The following is a 23,697-nucleotide window of genomic DNA, read 5'->3' as shown; positions in this document are numbered from 1 at the left end:
TTATTGTAGACTTGAAATTGTTTTAAAATAATGCGTCGTATTTCCTGAGGCCTTCATGCCAGCCAACACATCAAATATGGCCGCCTGGGTGTGCACTTGATGCCTTCCATCCACATAGCGTGCGGACGCCGTGAGCAGCACATAACTGTAACCATAGTTTCGTGGTAGCACCTGCCACATTAATGCGTTTTATTACACATCTGTACAACCTGAAGCTGCTTCAGATCATATTGATACTAGCTGTAAGTGCCTTTTGTTTTTTTGTGTGTGTATTTGTGTGCGCATTTGTTGTTTATTACTCCTTAACCAATCGGAGCTGAATACGCAATTTTCAGGATATGTTGTTGCTAATCGGGCAAACTTTTTTAAAATACCGAATCGATGCAGCAACACAGACAATGACGAAGGGTGCTTGATTACCGAAAACACGATTGACCGCCACTCGTTTTCCTCGTTTTTACAGGCTGTTTCGGTGTGGCAACCATGTACCTGCGCATATTTTCCCCCATGTTAAAGCGGACACACCCGGACATCACCCAGCCCTCCGCGTTGCAACCCTATTGCAGCTGTGGCCGCAATACAAACGCAACAAGAGAACAAATAGCCGCACCCTTCGGCGCCTGCGAACTTTGCGCTCGAAAACCTTTCGAGGTACCTGCATCTAATGTCTGCCTTCATATCGGGGACTAGTTGCCACTCACTGTTACCAGTACGTGGCCGCAATAAGTTTAGTTCTGACAAGTTTAACCACTAAATATCAACACAATTCGAGCGTGAGTTCACACATGGAGAAACCTAAACAAGAAATAAAGCAGGGTAATCCAGTTCAGGAGAGTGCTTTCAAGACACGGTTGAAGCCCATTTCACCAAATATTGGAGTCTTCCTAGGGAGGAGGAACACCTATTAGGAATGAAGCCTCTAGGCCCATCTAAAAAGAGGGTTGAATAAAATGAGGTGCGGTTCTGTGTTAGCTTGAAGACAGCAGAGCTAGATGAACGCCTCTGAGGAGCTAGATAAACCACTAGAATGGACCGGGTAGGCGTAGAAAGCAGACTCACCGCTATAGACTGCACGTACAAAACCGCTATTAATAAATTGTGCAATGAGGATGGGGGTAATGTTGTCGACAAGAAACAGTGCTAATAGATTTGGATTGAGCGAAGTATATTGCGTACAGGTTTAGGCTCTAGTTATCACCAGGAGTAATTAAGAGCAAAAAAGACGAAGGGCAAAGCATGCACGAGGACGAAACGCACGAGGACGAAGCGCTTCGTCCTCGTGCATCCTTTGTCCTTCGTCTTTTTTGCGCTATACATCTGTTAATAATGATCGACCAACTAGCCCAACAACGTACATCACCAGGAGGTTCGGCTGCGGGTGTCATCCTATAAGCGATGCCTAAAACAGCTAGGGTGTAATGCCCACTGCAACCTGCGCTGGCTGCTAGTACTTTTTAAGCAAGAATGCAGGCGCCGAACAAGTCTCTAAAATACTTGCCAAGTTACTATTTTCTGGGTAGCACTTGAAAAAAATGTTTGATGAACCGCTGCTAATGCGGCCACATCGTTAAAGCAAGACCGAAAGCACTTTCTCTACGACAGTGCTTCTCCCTTTGCTTTAGCACAAACTTTAAAAAATATAATCCTTGGGCGAGAAGAGTTGTTGAACTACCCGTAGACTATTCTCGGCAACTTCGAGTTTGACCATCGAAGATCCGCAATATCGCCGAAGAACTGGGTACCTGGGCGCATGGATGTTTGTTTTCAGCCAATAATTTTGAGATAATGACCTTGTGTGAGTATCCAGTGTGTTTATAATGATCTATTTTGCGTAGTTCTCTCGCGTAATTACCTTGTGTTTCACATAGCTTTCCGATTTCAAATCAAAACATTCAAATTCAATGCTTTTGTTGTTTTTTTACCCGTTATACCCGTTAGGTCAAACAGAGTTATTCAGTTTATCCCGTATGCTCTAAACTATCACGAAGCTTGCACAAGACTACAACATCACTGTGCTTCTTAAGAGGGTACAGTCATGGACAAATGAAATTGGAACGCGGAAATATGAACGGGAACACACAAATAGCGCCATTTCTTTCCAAGTCAAATTGTCGCATCACTCTATAACAGCACCTAAGTTTGCAAACGTGTCTTTCCAAATATACCATGACCGCGTCATCATGAGAACTCCACGAACAATATTTTCCAATGTTGCATATCTGTTTTCATATTTTCGTGTTAGGTTTTCATTTGTTCATGACTGTGCACTAGGCCTAAAGGCAAATAACCGCCACTTCAGTACGAAGCTCTTCGCCCTCACCATCTCGAGCATGTTAGTGGCCGGCGGCATGTTCGTCTCGTTGCCACCAGCGATGAAGTTTCGGTAGTGGTTGTGCAGCTTGAGGATGAGCTGCTTGACGTTGTCGTCGATGCCCATCACCTGGACCGGGCAGGCGGGCTCCTGCTTGCACATGGTGTGGTTCTGGTGGTAGCGGAGGTACGTCTCGCTGCAGTTGCGAGGCTCTTCCGAGGGCACCACATCGGCCGCGTTCGTGGAGGCAACCACCAGTAGCAGCAGCACGAAGGGTGCGCACGCCGCCAACCCCAGCCGGGCGGTGGTCATCCTAGGCCGCCTTCTGCTACGAGATCCTTTGGAACTGCAACAGATGGATGAATTAAAAGAAGTATACTTCGCTGAATGCATCATGATGAAAACACATTACTTAGAGCACCCTTAACGCCACCCATACATTTCTGGTGGTAAGTAGCCTTAAAAGAATTGAATTACCCATGGAAAAAGTATTCAGCAACAAAATAAAATTTCTTTCCTCAAGGAGAGAATTACCGCTCGCATAGAATTGGTGGCATTTTCAATTTCCTAGCAGGGGATTTTTTTTCAGAAAGGATCAAGAACAACACCGTGGGTAGCAGAGTATGACCGCAGGTTAAACAAACCTTTCGGGGTCTACACTAATCCGCGGCTCCCCACGGCGCCCAAAGCGTCTAATTTTGGGGGCTCTGTTTTTCAGAGCTAATGGGTTTCACTGCTTTCATCCTTACACGCTTAAAATAATTCGGCAGCCTTCATGCTGCTCTGTTTTCAATTCCTGGTGCGATTTACACGCTATAACACCCTAAAGCAGAATAAATAAGCATTACAAGCCGTTAACGCAGGCACTTCGCACACTGATGCCACGTTTCAGTGTTCCTTTCCTACGGAACAGGACTTCGCACTCACGTGGATGGTCGCCGGGCTGCTTCTGACACCTGCAATAGGCCAAAATTGCCGTCTTCCTTTCTTATCTCCTCCCGTAGGGCAGTACGACAAAAATCCAAAGTAGAATGTGGCGCTCTGCTGATAAGGCGGAACCGTTTCCTTCTGGGGCCAGGAATTGATAGTGAATATCGTCCGTCCCGCCTTGTCTAGGACAAATACAGCTCGTAACTAACGGACACAGTCCTCGACCTGCAGTCAATGTTGTGACGCCCGTGTTTGGCTCCTCCGTTACCTGAGGCATGCAAACATGACGGTAAAGAAATGGTATTTCTTTCTTAAAAGTAGCTTGGTACTGACTCTTATAACACCCACAGAATTTCGGTAGCCGGATTTGGGGACCCCAAAGAAGAGGAAAAATCGGTATTTTTTAAATGCAGAGCATTTCTTTAACTCACGATGTCACCCGGCGTTGTCTGCGTTAGCGTGCCTCGGCGTCTGCAACAGCCGTTCCAGGTGCGCCCTCTCCCCCACTCCTCTCCCGCATCACGCTACCCTCCTCGCTCTCAACAACAGGTCCGCACCCCTCCCCCTACACTATAAAAAAAAATAATAACGACCGGCGCCTGGTTTCGATCCCACGACCCTGAGGGCGGAACGCAAGGTACATGGTGCTCTACCCACTGCGCCACAAAGCCGACACAGAATGGAAGGCTACGAACGCGCCTTATATCCTTGACTCATTCAAACTACGTCAAGAAGCTGCTGATACAACGCATTCACTACCACCAACTCCCCAAACACTAAACGTTAACGCAATACACCCACCCCCTATGCGACGCATTTACTCGAGTCCCCCTCGCGGGGAGATGGGCCCTTTCTTTTTCACTAATACTGCGGGCATTTCTGTGTACATTTATTTGAGCGTAGTAAAGTGAACTGGAAGTGAGCGTAAGGAAACAGACATCTTAAGATATATGTATGGAAATATGTCGCGACCGTGGTGCCCTCTAGAGACCGTGGTAGTACCAATCACTGGAGCAGCCGCAGCCGACGCCGACGCAGTTAGAGCTTGATCTCTTTTCTCAAAAGCTCTTGAATCATACGTAATGCGCTTATATTTAAAGTAGCCACCGACCACTTAGCGAAACTGCTTCCCTAAATGTGGCCACCATACTATTAGAACATGACAAGACCTCCTTTAAGGCTTCAGGACAAACACAATTCTGCTTTTACACCGAATTACCCGTACAAAGCGCAGGCGCACTCCTTATTAACGACTCAATCTCTAGAACGTCGTGGGAACGATTGAGTGCGATACCGACACACTGTTGGGCGCTCGCGTGCAAAACATGGTCGCGTCGCATTGAAATGAAGGCGCCGTGAGAAAGGTGTAAACATCTGACACCCGACTCCTCAGTTTTCAGTCCTAGACTCACTGAGACTGTCGCAAACGGAATACGGTATTCGTTTTTCAAATATAATCCTTGGGCGAGAAGAGTTGTTGAACTACCCGTGGACTATTCGCGGCAAGTTCGATCTTTATCATCGAAGATCCGTACTATCGCCGAAGCACTAGGTACCTGGACGCATTAATGTTCGTTTTCAGCCAGCAGTTTTGAGATAATGACCTTGTGTGAGTATGCAGTGTGTTGATAATGAGTTAATATTTTGCGTAGATCTCTCGCGTAATTACCTGGTGTTTTTACGTAGCTTTCTGATTTTCAAATTCAATGTTTTTGTGTTTTTTTTTACCCGTTATACCTTAGCGGTACGGGAAGGGTATCTGATTGTACGAGACCTTTTAATGAAGAAGTACGTTTTAGCAGATGACTTTCAAGAATTGGGCCTAGAGGGACCCACTTCAGATATTTTTTTTTTAAATTGGCGCATCGCTTCGAAGTAGCGCTTTAAAGGAGCCATGAAGAGAAAATACTACTGCGTTTAATTTGAAAGAGCTAGGATTCAGTATCTCACTCAGCTCCATTGCAACCACAAAAGAAGTTTTTTTTAACGAAAAAAAAAGCAAGCAGTATTTAAAAACTTTCAAATTTTGCGCCACAGTGGCGTGTTATGAGCAAGAATGACGTCAAACATAATTTTCAGTGCGTTAACTGCACGTTAGCATTCAAGTGATGCGGGCAAGTGGAAATAGAGGCCCCATTACAGGCGTCCAGTCATGTGTCATCGCGGCAGGTGAGTTAGGCGGCCGCCAATCGCACAAACAAGGTTCCGTGACGTCATAGAAAAGTTGCGGGAAATTGGCTAGGGGGTCGCGACGGCTTCACACGTTTTCTTTAATATCTCCGTTATTTGTTCGACGATTGCGATGATATTGGTATCATTGTTATCGGGACCAAGCAGTCTTTCTAATAAATCAAACTTGTATTTTGTCTTCATGGCTCCTTTAATCACTCATAGCTACCTGTTTAATCGTCTCAGTTCCGATAAAAACTTCCGCGTCCATTTATGGTGCAACGTTTACATCAGGCCATTTGTTCTGCAAATAGCCGAAGTACGGCTGACCGCCAAAACAGGCAGAAGAAATCTCGCGATGCAACGATATATGGTCGGGGATCGCCAACACGTTTTTAAGAAATATTTACACCTATCCCTACATACAATCGTCGGCGTCGAGTATACAAACCTCTCACTATCAGAACAGCTGTGGTGCGCAAACATCTAATTCAACATTCAAAAGTAATAAACTGCTGCGTTTATGCTTGTATTTCGCACGGATTAGTTCAACCAAGGTACGCTTTAGGGGATTCGTCACCTATCGTCCTGTTCAACCAAGAGCACTTGCACTCGAATAAAAGTATCAGGCGTACAGACCAAGCGGGATGAAAGGTACTTCGACCCAGACTGCCTTTCTGAGTCTGCGTATTCTACCACAACAAGGCGGTTTCAAAACAATATTTTGCATTCAGACGTTTAGCCTCAAACGTTACTCAGACAAAAAGGGTGGTATATCCGAATATAAATAAAATCTAAATGTCCGAAGCTCTGTTGCTACATAAAACGTTTGTCTACCAATAATGGTATTTTGCCGTCGCGTTAGTGGGTAATCAACGGCGCTTTTCCTTCAATTTCAGCAGAGAAACGGTTGAGCAGAAATACGCTAGATCATTTCTCCAAGCTCGTCCGCGTTAAGAGGCATGCCTCGGTTACACCATAATAATCACTATACGAAGAATAACCAGGATAATAGAACAAAATCAACTTTCCGCCACGTCGGAGAAGGATGACGTGCTGCTGCAATGAAAATGGCAACTTCGCAAAGGATATGCTCTTGCGAACTCGAGCCAACATCAAATAGAAAACCAAACGGCCACCTCGGTTTCCAAAGAGGTCTTAGATTTGGAATTACTCATTCACTTCCGCTTTAAAATGACTCCTGCTTCCGTTTTCGTGCTCTAGGTACCATCCGCAAGCGTAAATTTCAGATATTTGGAATAAATGCCGGCTGGGAAGCGAGTGAGCGGAAAGCACGCATCTTTCCCGACAGTGATACCCGTCTTATGCGTGGCTGCCGATTATGTAGGGCTCCCGGGCTACGTAGGTAAAAAAACGTGGTGAGAAAGTCACTTCTACATAGTTCAAGTCTAAAGCAAAGAAAGCCACGAACCTGTCCACAGGGAGTTACGACCGCAGTTACCGGAAACAGTACTGAATTTCGCTGGTCGTGTGTGGCGTGAACGGCCGCCACGCACAGAATGGAACAAATAACAGCGGAGCTGTTGTACAAGCCGTAAGTTCGGTGTTGCAGCGTAAAATACAGCATTGACAACAAAGCTGGCAATGTCGGCCTGCAAAAAATGCTGTAACCTTTATGTCCCTGCTCGTGCGTCCATGTACCTATCAGTTACGCGACTCCACTGAGTTGCGAATACGGCCATGATAAAGTACTGCAAGGACGCTGCAATATCTACACGCTCGAGACGTTGGCAATTCAAACTACGAATACTAAGTTGGATACAATGGGATCCGCATCACCCGACACTGAATATTAAACGCCACTATAGTTTTGATTGGTTCCTAATTTTCCGTTGCGGTTGAAATTGTTCTCTGGCCAAAAGAATCCCAAGTTCATTCTATTGAGTACTGCGGTGGAAGTGGCACACTTCACTTTTTACAAGAGTACGTTTTTACAAATGCCTAAGAGCCAAGCAAGTTGTCTGGGTCAGGCACTCTTGCAAGTTTCTGGAATTCAAATTTAGTTTTGCGCTCTGAAGCTGCACCGTGACTGAATGTGCACAGTATTGAAAAGATGCGGGTGAATTTGATTCATTTGTAAATCCGTACCGTGCGCCGACATCTGCACGCACGGGCGTAGCTAGATATTTGCTTTCTTGATCCATCAGAAGAAGGTCCACCACGGCTATGAAATGAACCAGTGACCTCATGCTGAATGAGGCAACCCCTCACAGAAGTCGAGAAACTGGTGTAGATAGTCTTCCCTTTGTACCCGCAACAAATAAGCCCCGAGTAATTCTGTCGGGTTTAATAACAATGAGGATAATCGCACAATTTTTTCGGCGCACAAGCAGTACGCAATGGTCACGTTGTGGTGTGCGGTGTCCCGCAGTGGTTCTCGTCTGAACAGACCCGCCGTAATGTTCCGGTTCACTGAAGGATATAAAAGTTATTTGTAAATCAAAAGTGTGTACGAACCGTCAAGGCTCATACGCACGCAAAATGTACGCATTCACCTCTTCCATCACTGTACTACTGTCTAACATCTTCTATCGTGTATGTTCCCCCACCTGTAAGCCCCCTTCAGACCTCAACTGAATTCTCCCTAAATACCCTTAATTAGCCTATCCCACCCCAACTGTGTGCAACCGTGTAAAAGCCAGATTTATATTGTGGCGACTTGCCAAACACAGACGCAGGTTGGCTGCACACAGGAAGAGCGCAATTCATAGAACGATGTGCTTAACAAGGTGAGAGCTCGGGAGAGACACGACAGCGGTTGCTGGCAAGATAGCGTACAACCCAAGGCGCGAGCCACAAACCAACGCGTTTCATCGCCGTCTGTTGCGTGCATGGCACGTAGCCACACGGCGGTAGCATGCCCTATAGTCTTTGCAGACTTGTGCCCTGGAGGGTACAGAGTTACACACGTGACAATATAAAGCGCCAACTTTTTGCGCATTCTTTTCAGGGTTCTCTATCTTTCCAGACTGCTTCGGTAATCCCGAATCGTTTGTTCAATACATAGTCGCTGACAGTAGCACTCAAAATGAACAGGAATTTTAAAATAACCCTTGTTTCGACGAACGTCCAGTCCACTCAATGTGCGGGGGATTCACTCTAATGGCTAGTTCACACTGGCGACGCAGCTGACGACGTGTTTGGTGACGTAACTTTCATTGCAGTGCTCTCGTTCTCAAACCCTTCTCAAGAACCTACTACATCGCTACTGGGTGGCGGAAGGGAAGTGTAGGGAGGGCCTTCACCAGATAAAATAAATTTCCAAACACTGCCTCACTCAGGCTCCATTATGTGACAATTTCGGCAGCCTAAAGCTCTAATGGAGCAGGCTCATGTCACAAGTTTCATCTGACCATGAAAGGGACCGACAGGTTCCACATAACATGAGTTACTTCGATGTATGCTGTGCAACGCTTATTTTGCGGCTTTCGGTGCTCTTCGTATCAGGAAAACAGCTGAACCGCGCTGGAGAAACAAATTGCCCGAAGTAACGCCGGATGTAATAAGCCCCGGATACGGAAACGCGCGGCCCTTTACATCTTTTCCTTCTGTCACCTCACCTCCATACAACTAATTACCTCTGTTTGTCGACATGCAAATCAAACATGGTCAACCATGCACTGTGTTACATTATGTGCTCTTATTCACGCTAACCGCTTGTCGTGCGTTGATTTGACAGACGAAGCATATTATGTACACGTTTCCTCAATATGAGGCGGGCTTCTGGAGGGTACGTGCAAGCATTATTAGGTAAGCGAATCAGGCGTGTTTCCCAAGAATATTTGGAATAGAAAGCTGCCTGTCTATACGTGTTTCTCCCCACTTCCCGGAGCTCATTCCCCGCTTATTGCGTGTGCCAGCTGCATGGGGCGCAATAAGTGCCGGCGTTATCCCTTTTGTAGTTGCCTCGATTTCTGCATTTTATCGCGTGTTCTTTTTTTGTAGAAACAATGAACGTGCTTTCAGATCATTTCTGGCGCAATTAGCAGCTATCGCCGAGAAACAGTACGATTTAGAGATCATTTGTAGGACGAATCTAGAGCATACAATACAATATCAGTGTGATCACCATAAGCCTATTTATGCCCGCTGCACGACGAAGGCCACTTTCATGGACTTGAAACAGCTTCTACCATCCCCTGTCTGAAATCATTCGTACTCTCAATTTTCATATCCCATCGCTCCATCGAGTTGAGTTTCTCGCCCTGCTTCTTGGTCGCCATTCTAATCGATTAGTCTGCCGGATTCAAGCTTCCCGCGTCACATCTCAGTCACAACTGCACTTGCTTCTATTAATTTGAGGTAGAGTGTCTCTCACCCCAGATGGCGTCCAAATCCAAGAAGCTTGTTTCCTACCGCTAAGTGTTACTCCTATCATTACTCTTTCCGGGGCTGGTTGGGATGACCTGTGCACGGTGAAACAGACGCTGTGCGCTTGTTTGGCATTTCGGAGGACGCCCCTGGTTCGAAAATTCAACCCAGCCCACAGTATACTTTTCTACTCAAATTACTAATATATATATATATATATATATATATATATATATATAGATATAGATATATATCTATCTATCTATATCTATATATATATATATATCTATATCTATATCTATATATATATATATATCTATATCTATATCTATATCTATATCTATATATATATATATATATATATATCTATATATATATCTATATCTATATATATATATCTATATCTATATATATATATATATATATCTATATATATATATATATATATCTATATATATATATATATATATATATATATATATATATATATATATATATATATCTATATCTATATCTATATCTATATATATATATATATATATATATATATATATTGTCACGAAGACAAGGACGATGCAGTTGTGTAGAATGAGAAACACGTTTATTGGAGCGAACTTGTGCGCCCCTAACAACTCAAAAGAATACAGAGGCGGCGAAGCAGCGGTCAACAAAGTGACTTGCACAGGCGAGTGTCGTCGAATCGAATGCCCCGGCGTCCGCACTGCAGGCTTTTTATCTTTTGGCGCGCGTGGTTCTCGAAACGTCGATTCGCATCGAGAACATAGTAGATCCAAGAAGATTATTCTGGGCTGTTCACGTTAGATCGGAATGCTCTCCCTATCACAATAGATAACACATGCGGCACAGAAAGAAAGAATGGAACACGCTCTTCCCTTGGCGCAGAGATAACACAGACCGGCGCAGCCGGGCGGTAAAAGCAAAACACAAGTAAACAAACCCAATGTATGGTTCGCGGCGATATATATATATATATATATATATATATATATATATATATATATATATATATATATATATATATATATATATATATATATATATATATATATATATATATAGTAAGGAAATGAGGGGCTCCTTGAGGAAATACAGAAACATAGGTCGGCAGTCTACAACGGCAAAGGAGGCATAGGGGTGTGGTTAGGCTCTATTTTTTACTACGGTTAATGAAGTTAAGATTTTTTTTTATTTTTTTTGCTTAACTTAACTTAAACTTAACTTCATTAACCGTAGTAAAAAATAGAGCCTAACCACACCCCTATGCCTCCTTTGGCGTTGTAGACTGCCGACCTATGTTTCTGTATATATATATATATATATATATATATATATATATATATATATATATATATATATATATGCATGCTTGTTTATAGATACTTGCATGAGAAATGTGGTGTCATTTAAAATTTTAACCATTATATGGCGCTCGTATCAGCGTCGGCCCCTCTAAGGGATCGTCGGGTTTGAGGTGTGTCACAGAAGATGTCGGGTCTTGAACGTTATTGGGCTGCAAGGATTCTGCAGATACATCTGCGGCATCGGCTGCACGCGAACACAAATTTTTAACACGCGTAGTAAAAAATGGCAACCCCAGCAGTTTCCTCGAAAACGTTCGAGGCATTCAATCTTTTCGTTCCCTTTCTGGCATCAAAACGATTCCATCTCATTACCCACCTGGACCGTTTAGCCCCTACGTATGAAAAGAAACATCCCAGGATTTAACTTCAAGACGAGTATTCCTCAAAGTGGCCTTTTGCACTTTACACTGTACTACATTAGCCGGCTGTACTCTGGCGCAAATCGCGTTCTCACAGGCGGCTCATGGGCACCTGAGCGCAGTTCATTTAAAATACCCTTTTTACTGGCTAAATGTTCTATTTCCTCGAGCGGGCAACATCACTTGTCACAGGGGAGCGTCAGGCCATCAAGGAAGCTATTTCTTACATTCTCTGGCAGCCACCGAGGCAACCATCTTCTCAGGCTTGAAGGCAACTTTCCAAAGCCTGCAGCGCAACTATTGGTTAGCCATTAATAAACATGCCTCCTGTAATATCACATACCTGCACCACAAGCCACCAACCCTGTGCACCAGATAACCTTGCAGTGGCTCCGTAGTCAATGTGGTGTTCTAGGAAGCTAGGAGGCAGACTAGGCTACTCGCAGGGACCTGATATGCGTAATGAGAGGATTTTCTTCACCAAGCATGATGTCACATCTATGATGAAGACAGTTGTTCTAACGCGACGGAACAGTCTCTGTGGTTATTTCCATAGCATTAACATGCTTCTTAAACCACGTTGTCCCTGAGCTCACGATGAAGCTACCATGGTTATTCCCAGGCCAAGTAGAGACGTTCTGCCATCGATAGCGTCCTAACGGAGTTCTGACGAAGTCACGCCTTTTTAGACTTGACACCACCACAAGCCATTATGGATTACTGTGATCAGTCACCTATGAGGATTGCCAGAAAAGGTAGAACGCGTGCTTTTGGAGTGATTTGCATACGTGCAAGCTAATTTCTATCTCTTGCAGAAAATGCAGCGCCTAAGGCTAGGACTAAAGACCTTGAAAGCTCTTCTTGGCATCGTAATCTCTCGCACCTTTTCTTTCCTCGCTTCCCTTGTGGACAGCCGAGTAGCGAGTCTGTGTCGAAACATCTGGGCTCTCTCTCTCTCTCTCTCTCTCTCTCTCTCTCTCTCTCTCTCTCTCTCTCTCATACATGCATTTTCTCGTTTGAGCAGTCGGCCATTTTATATATCATCCACCTGCAGCTGTGTGCGTCATGGACAACGGATTTTAACAGCAAAGCTGTTTAGCAAATCGTAATTTTTCGTGTCCGCAGTTAAAAATATCGAGAAATTGCCGAGCACGCGCTCGTGAGCGCGGGCCTCGCGGCGACCGCCCAGAGTCCCTGCGCGCATTTTTCAATCCAAGCATACCCATTTAAGGAGATTGAACAGGATGAGCAAAAAAAAAAAACCTCCAGCGTTCGCCGTAATCGTGGCAACAATTCCTCCGAACAAGAAAGACTCCAGCCTTTGCTGTAATCGTGGTAACACTTGCTCGGAACGAGAAAGACACGTCAAAGCGTACGCCCCTCCAAGGTGATGCCCAATGATTATCCCTTCCAAAACATGGAAGCTCCCACTTATAGCCACAATGAGGGAGTAAAGTTCGTTTAGGCAGCGAAGAAGCAAATCGACTGCAATCGTGGTCGTAAACCTTCGTGATAGTCGTGAAGGTTGCGTACAGCTTCGTTACCTTCAAATCTTACGCGTTAGTGAGAGCTTCATTCAGTTTTTTTTGTTTTGTTTTTTATTGCCATGATAGTTAACTAACGCTTCGCATAAACAACGTTGAGTGCTCTTCGTAACAATGCCAGACCTTGTCAGCGAAATTTCTGGTCATCCTCCCACCTATCTCAGTTAAAGAAGGCAATGAAAAATGTCACTTGCGTTTGCGCAGTTAGCGAGTTTGTAGTTAGGCAGCATAACGTTGCTAGCTTCCAACAGTGACCACGGGTTCAACTCGCTCAAAACCAAGAGCCGTTGAAGTCCACTTGAAGCACCATCTAAAAAAGTGGCTCTCGAGCAGATGTAAATACTCGCAGCAAACTCCATGCTTTTTCCAAACACCAGCAATGCGCAACTGCGCTCGGAACAGGGCGGACGGCAGCGGCGAAGGGTGACGTGGTCGCAGTGAGATGGAACGCACCGTAGCATTTATGGTGTGCAGCTTCCAGTCTGGGTAAGATGGCTGCCGAGAAGAGCCATAACACCGGCTGACACAGCCACGTGTTTCTCGCAATGGCTATTGCCGCATGACAAGTCAATTACGCTTTGACCTCAACCACGCGCCTGTGTCGCATAGTGGTCCCCTGATGTAGCTGTCATCTGACGAAACGCCGCCCGGTGGTAGGGGGCGTTGCCGCACGTGGTTTCTTGTAGGCCCTTGAGTACATGCCGCAAGTTTTGTACTCGGACCGAGGGACGTACGCGCTAGCCGTGAGCGAACGAGAGAGGAAGAAAACTGCGGTCATCAAGCCAGAAGTGCGAGAGGTGGTCTGCGTCTGAAAGAAACGTTCAATCACCGAAGACTTGTTGCCTCAGATCAAATTCAACGACTCATTCGCTGAAGCGCTTTGGAGCGCAGCCAGCCGACGCATAATGGGAGGTCGACGGTTCGGCGCAGAGGTGAAGGCTTCTAATAGCCTAATGCGCCACTCGCTACCCGTCGGTGCGTGAAGTTTTGCAGACGCCACGTAGCGGCTTTTGCTTGTTAGTTTCGCCTGAACGCGACGTGCTCAGACTTGTCTGCCTGTGTTTGTCTACAGAATTTTATTTTTTTTTTTACTTTCAGGGATGGAGACCCACACTGATTAATGGATGTCATTCCTAAAGTTATCGAACGTAATCAAAACTAATGTGCGACTTTCTCCTGCGGTGATACAATTATCGGGTTCCATTTGCTTTTATAAGCCTCGATCGCACGTGTTGGCGCTCTAATTTTAAGTATTACGTGATACAGCTTTCCTCTCGCAGACAGTTTTCAGTGGCGGCATGTGATGTGCTTGCGTAACCTGGCATAACAACGGCGATTCAAACACAAGAACTAATGAAATAACGTTCCTTGTGCCAGATTTGCCAAGGGTACGGAGAAATAAATACCCCCAATATGTTTGTTTCCGAAATATCCCGCGAAATTCTCGCAATACCGACAACGCTAAGATTTCCCCGCAAAGGACGGCATGTAAAAACAATTCATCCGTCCGGTGAGGAACGTTTTTTTTTTTTCATTGGGGTGTTGCCTGTAGCTGGTAATTGTTATATAAAGAAGAACATTTTTACTTTTTTCCGGCAGCACGTCCAAGACAAGCATAAATTAGCAGAATTTTCAATACAAATTCGGATCAATTGTGCACATGGCAGGTCGCTGTTACAGCAAAGTATTACTGAAGTCTGTTGCGCTACAAACATCAGCCCACGCAGCAGCACCGAAAGTACATACTAGCTCCGTCCCTGAGGTCCCTACAGCAACTGGTCGACATACTGCCACTCGCAGCAAATAGCGAGCACAACGAGACAAGGCCGCAACGGCACGTGCACGTTTAAACCCTCTATCGCTGTACAAGCAACATCTGCTTCCGTAAACTGATCGAAGGTTCAGGAACCACAGAAAAGGCCTAATCACAGCACAATCTTCGTCTCAGCTTGCCTGTCACTTCAAAATAAACCTGTGCTTCGTTTTCTGTATTGGATATTTATTTTTAAGCACGCAGACAGTACAGAACGCTACTAAGCGTGAAACTAAAAATCGCTACGTCAACTGTTAGCAAACAGCGTACACAAGTACTGTATTTAAATGCAAACAAGAATACGTTAAGGTCAATCTGTCAGTATGTGCGGTTATACATGGTTACGTGTGCACACGTTTTTTTTTTTTTTTTTTTTTGTAAGGGCATGTAGGCCGCTAGTAAGGGTACAATAAAGTTCCTCCATCAGATTTTGTGACAAGTATGTTGTTAGCAAAGACTAATGTATAATAACGACATACTGTATTCTTCCAGCAATGGCTGCACGCACGACCGCGCATAACCTTTAGCATCGTTTACGAAGCAGACGTTTCCGCGTCCTTATAGTGTCAAAAGTACGTCTGCTTGCCTGAGCTTTGAAAGGGTGCCAATTTTCGTTAAACCGATGTGCTTCTTTGCTGCTCGTCAGGTTTTTATTGCGTGTAAATTGTTATACGAGTGAGTTTGGCAATATTTTTCGTGCATTAAAAAATGTCAAAGTACTGCCTCTGACTTCTGCAAACAGGCTACTATTTCAAATCATCGATCGTGCGGGATTTTTTGCACATGCTAGCTTTCTTCCAGGTAATCACTCAATTTAGTATATTTCTACGCATTATTTTTCTTTCGTTTAGGGAAAAAGTTAGTTTTACGTGGCTAGCGGCACAGGTCACATAAAACGCACTGCATGAACTTCGGGGGCTCACTCTTTCAGGCAATCACTCGGTTCCACTTGTACCATGCAGTTTGAGAGTCCTGGGTGGGTAGTACACGTTTTTTATCTCTGTCGACACAGCGCAAATAAAAAAATAAAAACACTGTTCCCATTTCGGCAACTGCCAAAGTCATGCGTATAGCCGCTGAGGCAGCATTGCACGATGCTGTGCGCATAGCCGCAGCGCTTGCCAAAACTGGCACACTTTCCGCCCTCAATGCGGAACGAAGTGACAGAGGCAGCTGTTCAGTGTTCGCGCAATAAGAAGAACCGTTCCCTCCAGCCGCCTTTGAAAAGTACACTAAAATTTGTGCCAGTTTCATACCACCAGTATCCCTCGTACCTCGCTCTGTATGAACGATGCGTAGGGCAACGTTAGCGCACGCCACCACGGTATTGCCTGATAGTCCCAGTATATGCACAGGGGCGATAACGCGGGGCTCAAATCAGCCCTTTATTGAAACTCGAAATGAACGACGTCTACAAACTACCATTACGCGTGTTTTTAACATGTTTCACTTCAACAAAAATGTGTGTGTTGAAACACAAATGGCCAGGGCCCCCGTAATTTGTCCTGGAGCAGGGGCGTGAGAACGAGCGTTACAGCCCTTTTGCTAAACCCCTGCTTCAGCAACCTGCTGAATCCTCTCGTTTTAAAACTTAAGTTGACACTATCTCATTTGCAAACGATATTCAACGACCGACCGGTTTCATTTTGAAGAAGTGGGAAGGGAAGGGAAATTAGCTGCGGTGCGGTGAATGAGGAAGATAGATTCACTTATGTAAGCGAGTGACAACACTTCACAAGCAACAAAATTTACTGTAGCGGGAAAACATACTTTCATGTCGAAATCTTCAAAAAGCGCAACACTGAAAAAACCCGGAAAACGTTTTCGACAACCAACTTCACCAAGTAGCCCAACTGGCCATTCTGCTAAAACATACAGGGGGGATTCAAAGAGATACGAACAACGGAGCGCACAGCCTCCGATGCGTGCTGCACCGGGTGGGTGCAAAGTCAGTGAACTGCGTGCATGCGCACTTTTTCGGCAGCGTTTGAGACTGCGGCCTACCTTCATTTATGGTAAATGCTTGTTCTAGAAGCGACGCATGGTCGTTTATTTCGAAGCGCCTTTTCACGCGGCGTCGCCACTGAGCAGGGTTGATTGTTGATCGGCATCATGCTATCTGCAATCACGGTGCTGCGCGCTTGGCCCCCGGGTATAGCAGATAACAGGGACTCCCATCCTGCTCAGTGGCGACATAGAGTAAAAAAGCGCCTAAATATAAACGATAAGTGTCGATTCTCGATCAAGAATTTCCGATAACAGTAGACCGCACTCTCAAACTCTGTCGAAAAAGCGCGCATGCCCGCAGTTTACCGACTTCGCAGCCATGCGGTGCAGCATGCGTGGGAGGCTGTGCGCTCCGTTGTTCCTATTTCTTTTATCCCCCCCTGTACTTTATTTCAAAAACGTAGTGTCTGGAAATACTTTTCTCAAACAAACCTAGCTGAACAATACGGTATTAAATACACTCATGGCATCTGAAGCGGAACTTACGCAAATCACGCGACCTGTCCCTTACACCACACTGGCTCTCTACCGTTTGATTACAAGCAGCTTATAGCGTGCTTCTTTGCTAAAAGCACCTTCACGACCTTCTCTGGCCCCGGGCGAAAGCCCGCCAACAATAGTCGAGCCTCCGAAGCCCCAGAACAACGAATGCAATGCAATGACCCGTGCCGTCGTTTCCTTCCTGGACATTCTTGTTTACCAAAAGGCCTTCTGCGGTCCACATAAAGCACAACCACTCACCTGGAAACACTTGACGGGTCGGAAACAGCCGGCCGATCGTCAACAGTGTCACCCACACTTCGAGTAGCACACCCTTCACACAGACAACGGCGCGGCGGGCTAACTTGTCACAGGCGTTGACGCTGCTTTGACACTAAAGTGACTCCCACAATACGTGCGCGCTCTGCGGCAGAAGATAAATGTTCTTAGATCTTCCCTTCCACCAGCCTAGGCTCAAGCGCGCCGAGCACTCGCTTCGGGATCAACGCCGGGTTAGGTATATACATAAAGCAGCGTCGGGGAAAGGGCGAGACGGGGGCGTTCCTCAAGGTCATGTTACGCGCACGTTTGCGTACGCGTAACCGGCTGGCTACCTGCTGCTCCCGCTGTCTGTCCGATGACGCCTCGTGGAAGCGCCTCAGTGCGTGTGCCCTGACAGGCATCGGCCAGGCTTTCGACGCCCCTCTACAGGAAGCCACCAACGCCACTCCTCCTCACAGCAGCCCAGGCGCTTTCGTTTTTCCGTAAGAGGGGGAGGAGGAAAAGATGGATTAGTGCAATGCCCAACTTCTGCACGGAGTGGCAGTACCACGTGCAAATAATTCTCTTCTCATCTTGACGGGTGATAACGTGCACGCGCGAAATGAACTGAGCACACGGTATCGGGTACCAAGTAGTGTACATGTGCCTTGGTCATAACAGAAAGGCACAATTTTTGGAATGTTTATATTTTTTCCCCGGCTTTTCTGTCTTTAAAAGCGCTTCCTGATCACAGCTTGCATAACTGGCACGCAAAATGTGGCCCTTTTGGCACAATGCGATGATTTGTTGGAAGCCCTAGAGCGTGTGCGATGTGTTGAGCAGAGTTAAAGTGTTCTGCCATCTTGCCCTGTGAACCGGATCTACATTTCTGGGCTTTTGTTTAGAAAGAACGGTATCATGGTTATCCTTAGAATAAATTCCTGGATAATCAGTGGAGAGTAGGAAGAACTATCCGTAAAGGCTCTATGAGAATCATAAACAGCGAATGGAGTCTGGAGAGGTTAGAAAACGCTGAGCGCAATCGCTAACGGCGAGGCGTTGCCCTAGTAGAGGGCATCTTTGCCCGGGATAAACAGACTGCTGCTCACCTTTCAGGCCCAGTTCGCCAGGTCTCGCGTAAGCCACCAGTGGTAAGGAAACTAACTGCCATTACGCAGTAACCGTACTAAAATATCGCATTATCCAGAACTCGCAATTTTAGCATAAGAATGGATAGACTTGTAAAAGTTTAAAACGGTAGTTCGACGCGCAGGAGCTACCTCTGTCTACAAGGCGCGCCTTCTCCGAGGACATGGAAATGGTTTGGAGCAATGGGGATCTTTAACATACGCCAAAATTCTCCAGCACAACAACATATTAATGCTTTCGCTTTCAAGACACGTAATGAGACTGAACTGCCCCAAAGAATTTTCTGAACGCTTTTCAACTCTCAAACTCCCTTCCTAATGGCACGCTTTGGCCAACTGGGCATGGTCGTTTTATGGTGAGTTGATTCCGCGATTTAGCTGTTGCTCGCTTCCGAGCTTGCTTGCTTACTTGCTCGGTTGCTTGTTTTCTTGTTTGCTTGCTTTATTTAGTGGGACAGCTATTTGCTCGGTGAAAAGGTTCGTTCTCATGTTTTCACAGCGCAGCAGATTCCTTCTGTGGCCATAACTTGTCTACATCGGATAACAGAAATTTTAAGTCATTTATTCATTTCTTCGATACTGTCTGCCACAGTTAGAGGTTCCATATGCGCCATTGAGGCGGGCGCTCTATACCTGAAATTGCAAAAATAGCAGCAATAAAATCATTCCCCAACATATTTCTTTATTATTTTTAGTGCGACAGTCTTATTAGATAAGTTCACGTGATTTTGTATGACCAGCTTGAAGTCACATTCATAAGGTGTGTTTCCATTATTTTCCGGTTTATAACACACTTGTAACGCGGCTTATAACACACCCGACGTTAGGCCTAACATAGCGCTTTGATGGCTGACGTCGTCAAGCGGTTCCCGTTGGGAAAACTACTATTCATAAGTTCCGTGGGCACCGGTTTAGGTCGTAACACGCCCAAGTAAAACGTTGGGCCTAAGCTCTGACGCAGAACCGACAGTTGCTGCTGGACTTTTTTTTTGCTCCGTGTTTTTCCCACGCGGCATATGAAATGAGGTTTAAAAATGGGAAGAGAGAAAAAAGTATGTAAGAAAGCAAGAGAAAGAGAAGAAAGGATGAAAGCAAAAGAGAAAGGGGTACAAAAATCACAGATACCGGGGAAGGGCAACCGGGAACAGATGGTCGAGTCTACAGGTAGGCATGTAGCCTAATTACGTGCAGAAAGTTCATTATTGACCTGCAGTATCTATCTTCTTGCATCCATCGGTTGAAGTCCTCCGGTTCATCCAACCGGAGACAAGCCCCTCTGAGTGTGTTGTCCCGAGCTGTCCGTGTCCCTGTGCACATCCACAGAATATGCTTGGAATCAGCTTCAGCCGCTGGAGCAGAATACCTGACACAAGTTCATGGGTCGTCTGGTGCGGGTTCCCATATCCACGTGCCTGAAGGAATCAGGACCACCCCAGTACGAAGCCTCCTGAGAAAAATTTCCTCTACCGGTGAAAGGTTCGGGAGGAGGGAACAGACATACGGGGCAATAAGTGTTCAGAAGATATTTCCGGGGTAGTAAAGTGACACCTACCTACCTAGGAGCACATACTCAGGTGGTGTTTTTCATTACGCTTTTCAAGGATGGGTGTATCCTGCTGCTGGTGGTATTGTGCAAACGCCGGGTCATGCACCTCATCAATTCATGAGTCAATCAAGAAATTACTTACAGCAAAATCCCTACGAGAGTAATCCACAAGAGTGACTGATTGAAAATACCTTTATATTAAAAAAGAGCCAGGGAAGAAGGGGGCTACACTAATTTTAAGATTCCTTTGGCTTCCAACGCCGATGTGGCTCTCTCTACCATCCATGGCTGGCAGGCAGTGCCATTGCCCCGCAGGGCGGCCTGCCACTTCTCCATTGACGCAACACGAGATTCACTAGATTCGTTAGAAAAAAAAATCGCTGTTTGCAAACAAACCATTCGAAATTCGGCCACACATGTTCACCCTAGAAATACTGCTATGGGTATACAGAGATCTACTGGAGAAACCGACCAGGGCAAAGTATAGGTGCGTCTTATCTCTAAACCACAAGAAATCTGCGCAAAGAGCCTTCAATCTTGCGTGCCTACTCTGAAGCCTACCAAAGTGTAGCATGCCCACGCAGAACCACATTCCCTCAGAGGGGATGTTGGATGACGCTCTGCAAGCAGGAATAACTGCTAGTTGGCACAGCCAAATGGTACGTAATATTGTGTGGTATTTTGAAGAAAAACAACGTTCTGAAAGTGAAAGGGCTGCGGCTAATGTGACGCATCAAATTTCTCGACATTTGCAAGTGCGCGTCGGACTTACCGGAATATCATCTGTTTGACGAACCATGGCCGTCGGCAGCTTGCGATTCTTATTTGGTCTCGGAAGTTAGCTGCAGTGGTGAGCAAATTTCCCTTCCGGAAAGTCCCATTGCCACTCGTAAAATAAAATGAAAGCAACACCTCACTCAGACACCTGTCTCCGCGCTTCAGGGCGCCTTGCACCAGTGTTCTTTTTAACTCCCGTTATTGAGCTACAAAGATTTGTCGTACGGTACAGCTGCACTAGAACAAGACGTGGGGTGAAATGCAACGCCGGATTCACCGCCGGTCTGGTACTTCAACGTTATTTCTATTTTACTTGTTTGTTTACTTAAGTACCCCAAAGGCTCGTGTGGGCATTACATAAGGGCATTACATTTCAAGTGAGGTTGACCTGAATTAGTCTGTAAATTGAACCTCGAGAGAATATTGTGCGTTTCAGTGACACGCCAATGCTCGTTGCACGCAACTTCTGGGTAGCAACTAGCCGTGTCAGGAAAAAATGTCGCAGCTCTGTCTGTTTTTATATAGATTTCTGCGCTTTTAACCAAAACAACAACTTAGGTGACGAGTGGGAAAAAGGCGAGGTGTTGCACACGCCTGATCCCAACTTGTTTATGCTTCCTGAACGGCGTCCGCACTTCGCATACATTTACATGAACTAAACATGATAAACTTGGCACGCAGTCAAGCATTGAGGCGAAAGTAAACATCGCGATACTGCCACGTAGCGTCGTCTTTTTATCCCTCCGGAAAGTTACTGGCTGCCTGCGTTTATGCCGACGGCGTCGCTTTGCACACTTCAGTCACGAGCATCGCACTCACCCACGCTCATAATTCAAAACAACGACTAGCCGGTGACGTTAGAGTTTAAAAGACGAGAGGCTTTGTATTTTTGGTGTGAAAAATGGAAGAGCAAAGCATTAGTCTGGGGCCCCGATATGAAAAGAAACCCTTCGAATGGTGTGGCATCTAAAAAATCTCGGGCCATCTCCACTAACGTAAAACTTGGGGAGAGGCGAAGCAGTGTATAAGCGTGTTCTTCGCGCCTTGGCGTTTTTGCCATCGGAGATGAAACCGTTGGGGGTAGAGGTATGCAGCTTTGCTGTAGAAGTCTCCTGTCTTTAAGCACGAAGTGTTCTAGCGAGAGGTGTAAATGAGTGTCCCGCTGTTTTCTTAGTACGCGTTACGTTCTAGCGCGAGGCGTACACGATTGTCCCGGTGTTTTAGTACCGTGACTACGTGAGACGATGGCTACGACGACTACATTACCCACTAACAGCCCAAGCCCCTAAGGGGCTCCGCCCCTAAAACTTGTGCACCAACGCTGTGCCCCAGCGGAACGTGACGCCATCTTTAATTTTTAACCGGTCGGTTGGATGACTAGCGCTTCCCGCGCACGTTTGCACTAACATAGCTTTATGATCCAGGCGCGCTGCATTGCCGTTTCCTCAATGTCACATTTTCCAAAGTTGGGTTTCTCTCCGTTTAATTATAAATAATATTTGTGCCAAATATATCACATGCGCGTTCAATTTTGATACCATTACAATCCTGTTTCCCTGAATTATTGTAATAATTCATACACCAAAAAAAGGCACTAAAAACGCTCATCAACAACATGTCACCTCCCAGTTTATGCAGCCAACATGAGAGTTAAAAGCTACATGGTGAAATACTTACTAGCCCAGCTTTACATTTTTTCTAAAGGTTCAAACACTTCAAGCCATTTGAGGCTTGGGCCCGCCCAAATTACGCGCATGGCCGATCCAACGGCCGGGGAACCAGACAGTTTTCTGTGGCTCACTTGTCGCTGTAACCGATAGCGACGTTAGGATAAATGCATTAGTGATATAGATACCCTTTTCTGCTAACTACATTGGACGGGATCGCTTATAACTCTTGTCCACGTTTCCAGGCCGTACGAAAGCTGAGCAGCTGCCAGCCGGACGCAGCACCCCTCGGCGACCAACTGAGGATATTTCTCTGACCCAGTTCGCAGTCCATCATTTCTTTTTTCTTTGTTTCACAGCATGAACTGCCAACAGCATTTTTTTTTTCTAGTTTTTTGGTGCTCAGAATCTAGAGTATACCACAGCTATACGAAAATCGATTCATTAAAATTCGCCCTATATTCGGAGTTTTTTATGGTCCCAACTGCAAGCAGAAAGAGCAAACCAACTCTTTTCAACAAAGTATCGCTTAAAACGAAGTCTGTCACCTGTCCCAAGTACTTCGGGGTAACGAGGGTTTACTGTTAGCCATCTTACTTTGCGCGCCACGGAAGCAAATAGCGTCAACTTACAATGGTGAGCGTAGCGCCAGCTTCACACCACGATCTCCCTACAGCTTTCAGCTGTACAGAGGTCGTGACGCCATCCTGACCGTCCAGTGGCATATGCTACAGCTGAGCAAAAGCCATAATAAAGTATTTAGGTAGCGTCGCGTCTGTTTACGCTGCAGTTGCTGCGACGGCTCCTCCGCGCAAGATGCGCATGCCTTCAGCAGAAGAGGAGGAGCAATAAACGTTTCTGTGGAGCAGTTAGCCTTGGGGTTAAGTCCTTATGCCAGGATCCCTCGAGAGCTCTGGCTGTTTGGGCTCTCTTCACCATGCTGCTCGCCAGGGTCCGAGCTGGACCGTGCT

The 23,697-nt window shown here is 45.8% G+C and overlaps 1 protein-coding gene across 3 annotated transcripts in view; it reads right to left on the bottom strand.

Annotated features, from left to right (window-relative positions):
• The window catches only part of LOC144178980 (venom allergen 5-like), a 43,310-nt gene extending 25,317 nt beyond the window's left edge, over positions 1-17,993 (bottom strand). Inside the window, exons 1-2 of one of the 3 annotated variants that reach the window (XM_077707127.1) lie at positions 17,589-17,993; positions 2,321-2,657 (exon numbers count right to left, since the gene is read on the bottom strand). In XM_077707127.1, the coding sequence (XP_077563253.1) occupies positions 2,321-2,623 (303 nt within the window). In that variant the 5' untranslated portion in view covers positions 2,624-2,657; positions 17,589-17,993. Of the gene's footprint in view, positions 1-2,320; positions 2,658-3,238; positions 3,264-15,763; positions 15,814-17,588 lie in introns of those variants that run through there. The other 2 variants (XM_077707126.1, XM_077707128.1) reach the window with 2 other exon arrangements.
• Between the last annotated feature and the right edge of the window lie 5,704 nt (positions 17,994-23,697).

Source organism: Haemaphysalis longicornis, unplaced genomic scaffold, assembly GCF_048455015.1.
Source record: "Haemaphysalis longicornis isolate Haplotype H1 unplaced genomic scaffold, Haemaphysalis longicornis Haplotype H1 scaffold_4, whole genome shotgun sequence".
Classification (NCBI taxonomy): Eukaryota; Metazoa; Arthropoda; class Arachnida; order Ixodida; family Ixodidae; genus Haemaphysalis; species Haemaphysalis longicornis.
This window is presented reverse-complemented; position numbering and strand designations above follow the sequence as displayed.